The following is a 9,301-nucleotide window of genomic DNA, read 5'->3' on the forward strand; positions in this document are numbered from 1 at the left end:
TTAATCGAAGATATCAATAGAAAGGTAAAGATCCTTCCATAGTCCTCGGAATCCTTGCATGATTACCTCTTATCACTGTTAAAAAAAATAGTTAACAGGCTTTGGCCTAGCTGTAGAGCTTCTGATACAAAGTTTTGGGATTGTGCGTAGTCTATCCTGAAAAGCAAATATTCATGTTCTTGACTTTCCAGTTCCCGCCATGCTAGGCCTGACAGACATACTGCCCTTACATATTGGAATAGCATTAAAATGACATGGCAAAACATTTCGGAAGAAGGGTTTCAGAACCAAATATTCCGAAGCTATGAATACAAGGCAGCAAGCGAAACTATGCCAAAGACATGATTTAAGGGGGCGTTACTTTCTAAAAATAACTATATCTTTGCTTCTAACAATTTTACTAAAAGTCAGTATTTTTAAGGGAAAACACTACCTTGTAAAAAATGTGCCCATTCGATTACCCATGCACTGTAAGCATGAAGTTTACTGACTATTCCAACCTCACAAAAGCAAATATTAAATGAAAGATTATAAGATGAAATAAAGCAATTATCACATCAATGTGTAACACAATATATTAAATTTTGAGTTTGCCAACGAAGCAAATATTAAATGAAAGATTATAAGATGAAATAAAGCAATTATCACATCAATGTGTAACACAATATATTACATTTTGAGTTTGCCAACGATTTGTTGGACAACAAAGGCGATTCCAATGGGCCAACACACAAAAACCAACCGACTCACGTAACTTGTCAGCAGCACCTTGAGAGCTCTCTCCCTTACCACGTGCATTGCATGCAAGCCATGTGCTTCGCAGCAGGGAGGTGATCTGTCACATTATATCATTCCAGTTGCCAGATGATTCTTGCCAACGCTAGATTGGGAAATAACCAGAGAAATTCAGTGTGCCTGCCACCAGAGAGTCCCTTCTTGACCAGCGATAGTAAATCTACCAGCGAATGGGGCATTGTGTTATGAATTCAGGTCCATCAGACCATCCAGTGCAGAATTTGTTGAAATCTAATTTCAACTACGCACCCAAAACCAGAGCAGCGCCGGATGCCTACTCAGCAGCGCGGTGGATTGACCGGAATTCGGCACCGGAATTTTCTCGGAGCGATTTGGCGACGGCGGAATATTCAGGCAAGGAGCTCCGATATAATATGGAGGCGACGCGTGTCACCCGCATGACATAAGCAAGCGTCATTTTCTCGGGTGCTATCGCTCAGACAGGTAAGGCCACCCGATATTCTTGTCAGCCGTCTGATCTCCTCGCGCGTCCTCAGCCGTCGATCTCTGAAGGTGCATACGGGCCTGCAGCGAATTAATTTTGCGTGGAGTGTTTGTTTTTTTGTTGACCGCCGAGAATGGAAGAATTAATGGAGTTGGTGGTTGTACGTAATTTTTCGTGGCCCCTTTAAATGGTTATGGGCACATTATCATATTTTTTTATATATACGTAGTTTTGGTGGAGACCCATTAATATGGGTATGGGCGTATAGTTTATATATGTTTTTTTATATATTGTTATGTAAGTGAGGGCTGTAGTTTTTTTATGTATGGGTGTAATTGTCCTGTGCACGACGAAGGTAGCGAGAGTGGTGGCTGCGCTCGGTGGAGCAAAATTTTTGTAAACGCACAGCAGTGCGAGATATGAAACAGGTGATGTAATTGTTTTTGGCCCCCATTGTAAAACAGAAGATTATGTAATTTTCACAGCAGTGGAGTATGTAATTTTTGTGGTAAATGGGAAACACACAGCAGTGTGTAGAAAAACAAGAACAGGGGTGTGAGTTTTTTTTGTGATGTAATTTTTTTTGTGTTGGCCATCGTAAAACGGAGGAGTAGCGAAAAACCATGTGTGGTTTTGCACAGCAGTGCATAAGGAAAATGGTGGAGCGCATTTGTATGCATATGTAAATTTTATTTTACAGCAGTAAAGTGTTTTTCACTGCAGTGAATGTAAAAGGGGTTTTACAGCAGTAAACCCAGCACAGTAATTTCTCAGGTGAAAACAGAGTTTTGGTTGAATGTTGTTTTTGGAAAATCCCTCATAGTAAAAGAGGATGAAGCTTGTAACAGTTTTTTTTAAAGCAATAGAAAATGTTTTTTTTGGCTGTGTAATACTCTGTTATGAGTATATTTGCTTTTAAGAGGTTCCCTGTGCAAAGATCCTGGATGAAATGAAACAGAGCATTGGCTCTGTGGTGTTTGTTTGTCTGGTTTTGGTATTTTCCCATTGAAAAATACCCAACAGTGGTATCGGAGCTAGTCCAGGCTCTTTGATGGTGACAGAGCTGGTTCAGGCTCTTTAAAAGTGTCAAAGAAGCTGAAGGAAAGATTCTTGTTGCAGCAGAGAAAACTTCTCCATCAGTGTAAAGCCACAGCCAAAAGGGTTAAGGTATTTTTCAAAGCTTTCCTTTCTGTTATTGTTAAAGGAACAGTCAGTGATTTAAAAGAAAACACAGTCAAGTATTTAAAGCCTAGATAAGAATGGCAAGGTCAAAGAAGAAAGCCTCCAGGCCTGTTAAAAATGTGTCTCCCCCCTCTACTAAACTAGAAGGCAATCCATTTGAATACATTTTATTTGAAACCCCAAAGTTTGATGGAAACTTTGATGTATGGGAAATAATGATGAGGGCTTTCCTAATGTCTGAGGGGATTGAAGTCTGGGAGTCAGTGATTGATGACAGCAAGATGGATAAAGAATCCATGGAGTATGATGCACAAGCAGCAAAGACTATCTTGGATGGACTGCCTGATTCTGTGAAGAAGAATCTAGGAAAATACTCATCAGCAAAGGATATATGGGACAGACTGCATGACCTTCATGCAAAGGGAGCACTGACCATGACAATGAGTCAAGAAGAACCCATCATAGAAGCTGAGAATGAAAAGCTTGACCTCATCAAGCTTCAAGTAAAAGAAAGGGATGAAGAGCTTGCCAAGCTTAAGAAGGAGCTTGACCAATGCAAGAAGAAACATCATGAAGAAGTCATATCCATGACAAATCAGCTGAATGAAGCAAAGAAGCAGGCAGATGCCTTGACAAGTCAACTTGAACAAAGGCACATGAGAGTGAATAAGCTTGTAGAAGAGATTGGACAGTACAAGGTAGAGGTCTCCTCCCTTAAGTCCGAACTACAAGAAGCCAGGAAGCAGGCACAAGGAGCTGAAAAGAAAATGAAGAGCAGTCAAGCAAAAGATGAAGAAATCTCCAAAATGAAGACAGATATTATCTCCTTCAAAATAGCAGCAGCTGAAGCTACTCGTAGCAAGGAAGAAACTGAGGAACAACTTACAAAGAAGAATAATGAATGTGAAAGATTGGAAGAAGAGATTGTCCTCCTCAAGAAAAAGGTTGAAGGGATGAACAAAATCATGAAGAGCTCTCAAGCTTTGGATGACATGCTCAGCTATCATAGATCTCCATTTGATAAATCAGGATTTGGGTATGTAGGTGAACCCTCAAACAAAGATGAAGATGCTTTAAGCAAAGGAGATGTGAAGAAGCCAGAAAGAAGTTGTGAAGCTCCTAGTTCCAGCAAAGGCAAGGAGAAAAATGAAGGCTGCAATAGAAAGAATCCTCCTCCAAGTAGAAAACCAGCTCCAAGAAGAAATGTAGCTGATGTCAAAGAGGCAAGATGCAATGGTTATCATCAAAGGATCTCAAGGCAGCAAGGCTTCAGAAGTACATCAAGAAAACCTCCATCTCCCAGGTACCAAAGTTCATTTTATGGTTATTGTTATGCTTGCTCAAACTTTGGTCATATGGCAAAAGACTGTAGAGCATTTCATAAAGATAAATGTTGTGGTCTCCGAAAACCTCCAAGAGACAATTTTAGAAGAAATCATGAAATGTCATTCATGAAAAATGTAGAATGTTTCAAGTGTCATAACATTGGGCATATGGCACGAGATTGTAACTTGACATGGGCTCTTACACAAGCTAGACCCATGCAAAAGAAGAAAGTTACACAAGTATGGAGAAGGAAGGTAATACAATCTGAAAACCCCTTGAACTCCCCAGTGGATCTAAATTTGTTTTGAGAAGAGTCTGCCAAAAGAAGACAAGCACACATTAAAGGGGAACTTGTAATTTTTTATTTGCTGAACTGTATTAACAGTCATTTGTTGATGGAGGATGTATTGCAGCGCAGCAGTTGCAAATGAAATCTTTGTTAATCCCTCTAAAAGGTAATATGCAGCAGAGATGAAATGTTTTGTATTGGGAATGAAAATGCAAAGCAGTGAGAAGAAAATGAGAAGAAGGCAAAACGCAGCAGAACGTAAATGCCCAGTGGCTGAGAATGCAATGAAATTTTTGTTACACAGCAGTAAAAAAATGTAATGTTTTTTATGCAATGCAACATGCAAAGAAATGCATAAAGAAAAACAAGGACAGCAGATTTTTAATGCAGATGGGTGACTGATAATGTGTGGCAGCAGAAAAATGAAAGGAATTGCACAGCAATGCATTGTGTAATTAAAAAAATGAAATTGAAGATTGTGTGAAGCAAGGGTGTAAAAAGTAACAGCCCGTGTTTTTTTTTGTGTGGAGAATGCAGCGCAAAACAGCGTGAGGATGATTTCTCTCTATGTGCAAGTAATGGAGAGTAAAGAGTTAGTGTATGGGCACACAACAGTATGATGAAACAAAAGGCAGCCACAGTGCAAATTGCAGAAGCAACGCAGCAGCAAATAAAACCCAGGGATGACAGTCTATGGTTATGGGTATGGACAGCAGTGAATATGAAAAATGCAGCAACATGAAGTTTTGTTGAAGAAATGAGAAGTTATGGACAGCAGCGTGACGACAAGAAGGAGAAGCACACAGCAATGCAAATAAGAAAATGCAGCAGCATGAAGTTTTTTGTTGAAAAAATGAAAGCTGTGAATGTAAGAAATGTTTACACACAGCAGTGTAAATTTGTAAGGTGGGACAGAGTAATTGTTCCAGAAAAGACAGAGTATTCTGTCTTTGAAGAATGCACAACAATGCAGAGTTTGCAAAGAAATGTAAGTGAAGTGCAGCAACACAACAGCAAGTGTAGACACAGCAGTGTGGGGTAGACGCAACAAAGAAGATGGCACAACAGTGCAGCAGAGAATATGCAGCAGCATAAAAGAACATTGTAATGAGTTTGCACACACAGCAGTGCAATGATTGTTTGTTTTGGAACTGCATTTGAAGCAGTCATTTGGTGAAACCCTCTGTTAAAGAGGAAGGTGCTTTTCAGCACATTGTCATTAGTGAATCCCTCTGTCATGAGGAAGGTGCTCTTCAGCACATTGTAATGGTGAATCCCTCTGTCATGAGGAAGGTGCTCTTAAGCACAGTTTCAGGTTAATCCCTCTATTAAGAGGAAGACAACTTTGTTTGTTTGTGAACTGCATCAGAAGCAGTTGGTGAATCCCTCTATGTGAGGAAGATGTCTTTGTAACAGCAGTGTTGGTGAATCCCTCGATGTGAGGAAGTGTTTGGGTAAGATTGAATGCCCAGCAGTTGAAATTAAAGGGGAGTGTTGAAATCTAATTTCAACTACGCACCCAAAACCAGAGCAGCGCTGGATGCCTACTCAGCAGCGCGGTGGATTGACCGGAATTCGGCACCGGAATTTTCTCGGAGCGATTTGGCGACGGCGGAATATTTAGGCAAGGAGCTCCGATATAATATGGAGGCGACGCGTGTCACCCGCATGACATAAGAAAGCGTCATTTTCTCGGGTGCTATCGCTCAGACAGGTAAGGCCACCCGATATTCTTGTCAGCCGTCTGATCTCCTCGCGCGTCCTCAGCCGTCGATCTCTGAAGGTGCATACGGGCCTGCAGCGAATTAATTTTGCGTGGAGTGTTTATTTTTTTTGTTGACCGCCGAGAATGGAAGAATTAATGGAGTTGGTGGTTGTACGTAATTTTTGGTGGCCCCTTTAAATGGTTATGGGCACATTATCATATTTTTTTATATATACGTAGTTTTGGTGGAGACCCATTAATATGGGTATGGGCGTATAGTTTTATATATGTTTTTTATATATTGTTATGTAAGTGAGGGCTGTAGTTTTTTTATGTATGGGTGTAATTGTGCCTGTGCACGACGAAGGTAGCGAGAGTGGTGGCTGCGCTCGGTGGAGCAAAATTTTTGTAAACGCACAGCAGTGCGAGATATGAAACAGGTGATGTAATTGTTTTTGGCCCCCATTGTAAAACAGAAGATTATGTAATTTTCACAGCAGTGGAGTATGTAATTTTTGTGGTAAATGGGAAACACACAGCAGTGTGTAGAAAAACAAGAACAGGGGTGTGAGTTTTTTTTGTGATGTAATTTTTTTTGTGTTGGCCATCGTAAAACGGAGGAGTAGCGAAAAACCATGTGTGGTTTTGCACAGCAGTGCATAAGGAAAATGGTGGAGCGCATTTGTATGCATATGTAAATTTTATTTTACAGCAGTAAAGTGTTTTTCACTGCAGTGAATGTAAAAGGGGTTTTACAGCAGTAAACCCAGCACAGTAATTTCTCAGGTGAAAACAGAGTTTTGGTTGAATGTTGTTTTTGGAAAATCCCTCATAGTAAAAGAGGATGAAGCTTGTAACATTTTTTTTTAAAGCAATAGAAAATGTTTTTTTTGGCTGTGTAATACTCTGTTATGAGTATATTTGCTTTTAAGAGGTTCCCTGTGCAAAGATCCTGGATGAAATGAAACAGAGCATTGGCTCTGTGGTGTTTGTTTGTCTGGTTTTGGTATTTTCCCATTGAAAAATGCCCAACACAATTGGGGCACTCCATGCACCTTCGCCTCTGCTTAACGATTCTTGCCAGACGATTCTTGCCAACGCTAGATTGGGAAATAACCAGAGAAATTCAGTGTGCCTGCCACCAGAGAGTCCCTTCTTGACCAGCGATAGTAAATCTACCAGCGAATGGGGCATTGTGTTATAAGGTAGATGCATGGAGTAGTGATGGAAGAACGCTATATCGGTGTGAACATATGTATATGCAACCAAATGAAACAAATGGAGAGCTGGGAAATCTCACGGTATTACTGCAGAGTCTTCAATCTGTGGATTGCACAGCAGAAGCTCTTTTAGTCTGTCTACAATATATACTTGCCCTTCTTCATTGACACGACAAATATCTCCAGAGTGCAACCAACCTTCTGAATCTATAGCCGATGATGTAGCTTCTTTGTTCTTGTAGTATTCTGTAGAGATTCAGAAGCTGATCAGATCAAATTTTGACAGTTCAGAAATGAAACTCTGGTGGAAAAACGGTGATGGCTAGCATGAAATTATCCTTCTACTCTATCCAGAACAAATGAAGGTGCTACTTTCCTAGGAGATCCCTAAAGGATCTAATGTGGGCTTTACAAAGGAAAATAGGTAAGTTATATGTCAATTCAGAGTAAAATCATAGCTTAGTAGTGGATTTAATTTTACAGATGGTGTAACTGTTTTCTGCTCATAAAAATCTTGAAGGATGCTAATAAAATTCATATAATCTCATACATATTTTACATTATATCCTAATGTGTTTTTACCTTTCATGACCATAGGGCCTCGGAAGCATAATTCGCCTCTTCTGTTGGGAGGCAAGGGCTTCCCCGTTACAATATCAACTACCTTAGCCTCCACATTAGGGACTAGTATGCCTACTGAACCGTAATGCTTGATGTCGTTTCCTTCGCTCTTTATGACTGAACCACTCATCTCAGTCATTCCATACATCTGCAGAAATGATGAGTAGAACAATCAGGTAAAAACCAGTTATAAATTGAAAGGGAAACTTTTCAACAACAGAAATGCTCACTAGATTCAGGGAAACTGGGAGATAAATTCTACTAGGGTGATTCGTCCATCAAGCCTTTGTATTTATAAGTATACACAGCATTGCAAATATCAACATGAACGTATGCTCATCTCAGGTCTAAAGAGGAGGATGCATATGAAATCTTCAGACGTTCCTCCAAGCTAGAGCAAAGCATTGGACAGAGAAATAAAGAGTAGTCTTATAAACCCTGCATGAGCTTAGGTACTATACCTGCACGCCAAATCAAATGAATAAACCAGCTGCATTTCAGGTCGTCTATATCTAGCGTACTTGGCGTTAGAACCTGTAAAAACAGTAAAACATATCATAAACCACGCAGCTGATTCTCTGAAAAATGTATTCAGCAAAATTGAATACTGAATGTTAATAGCGCAATCAAATATGTAAATAAAAAAACGATGTGAAAATTTGGTATTCAGTTTACTACATTACAGGAACGCTAATCATGGATGATTTGCTCAGGTTTACCATCTGCAAGGGCTTCCGTACATCAAAGAACAGCAAAGAAGTATGCAGGATTTAAATTGATTTACCTGAATGGCCGACGAGGCGGAGATATGGAGATCGTTGTCAATGGAGGAGAGATCCCGCCACAGCCGAGACATATGGAGATCGTTGTCAATGGAGGAGAGATCCCGCCACAGCCGAGACAGTCTCAGAGATGGCCGACGAGGCGGAGATATGGAGATCGTTGTCAATGGAGGAGAGATCGTTGTCAATGGAGGAGAAGCAGAAGAAAATGGTGAGCAGCGGAATACTAGAAGGCACAATGAGCAAAATACCTGTTACATGCCCACAAAAAGCATAGATGTGGTGGCAGGCATACATGTAACGGTGGCGCATGAGCTTGCAGGTGTACGGTGCTACATGAGGTGGCAAGCATACACGCTGTAGCAGGGTACATATGCTATTGTATTATAGCAGTGGTATTAATCTCTAACATTAAACGCTAGAAAATTAATGCTAGTGCAAACATAGCATTACTTCATGCACGAGTGAACTTGTTGTAATTACCTGTACTCCTCCGATCTTTTTCCTAACTTTTGAGCTGTATGCCTCGATTTGAGGCCAAATAAGATGGCGAAAGCATGAACTTTGGTTTATTAAAATAGTAAAATTATATGACCGTAAGAACTTTGGTTTAAAAGTGGCAGGGACTAAGAACAAACCGGTAAACTAATGCTAAGTCCGCTACTAACGATTACTATAGTCCCTGCCGGATGCCAGATGGCAGGGACTAATAACTTATACGGCCCCACTCATTTAATTACATATTTATTACCTTTCATTCCATACTACATTATAATATATCCACATTTTTACTGGTTTATATCGGAAATAAACACCGACATTTTGTTTATAAAAGACAGCGTGTGTGCTCACCCCTGTAATATGTCATTTGGTAGAAAATTACTTGGAGACAAAAATGGAATCCCTGAAAGAGAGAGGCGTGGCAGGTTGGAAATG

General features: G+C 40.2%; 1 protein-coding gene across 2 annotated transcripts; it reads right to left on the bottom strand.

The window, feature by feature from the left end:
- Positions 1-6,808: 6,808 nt before the first annotated feature.
- LOC149229934 (beta-phenylalanine coenzyme A ligase-like) lies at positions 6,809-7,723 on the bottom strand. Of its 2 annotated transcripts, XM_089375948.1 has the most exons (3): positions 7,545-7,723; positions 7,043-7,208; positions 6,809-6,917 (listed from the first exon to the last, which is right to left on the bottom strand). In XM_089375948.1, exons 1-3 carry the CDS (start codon positions 7,720-7,722, stop codon positions 6,869-6,871), a joined length of 393 nt encoding a protein of 130 aa, XP_089232074.1. In that variant the 5' UTR covers position 7,723; the 3' UTR covers positions 6,809-6,868. The 2 variants fall into 2 exon arrangements, with proteins under 2 accessions (XP_089232074.1, XP_089232075.1); XM_089375949.1 differs by lacking the exon at positions 6,809-6,917 and having other exon boundaries at positions 6,949-7,208.
- Between the last annotated feature and the right edge of the window lie 1,578 nt (positions 7,724-9,301).

The sequence above is a fragment of the Pinus tabuliformis genome, chromosome J, assembly GCF_031772625.1.
Source record: "Pinus tabuliformis cultivar Carrire ecotype Pingquan chromosome J, CPIR1, whole genome shotgun sequence".
Lineage (NCBI taxonomy): Eukaryota > Viridiplantae > Streptophyta > Pinopsida > Pinales > Pinaceae > Pinus > Pinus tabuliformis.

Bases quoted from the DNA above. Each gene is read 5' to 3' on its own strand.
- LOC149229934 (XM_089375948.1), bottom strand. From the start codon at position 7,722: ATGACTGAGATGAGTGGTTCAGTCATAAAGAGCGAAGGAAACGACATC. The intron at 7,209-7,544 runs GTAAAAACACAT...GAATCTCTACAG, and splicing joins AGGCCCTATGGTCATGAAAG to AATACTACAAGAACAAAGAA. The intron at 6,918-7,042 runs GTGAGATTTCCC...ATTCGCTGGTAG, and splicing joins GAAGACTCTGCAGTAATACC to ATTTACTATCGCTGGTCAAG.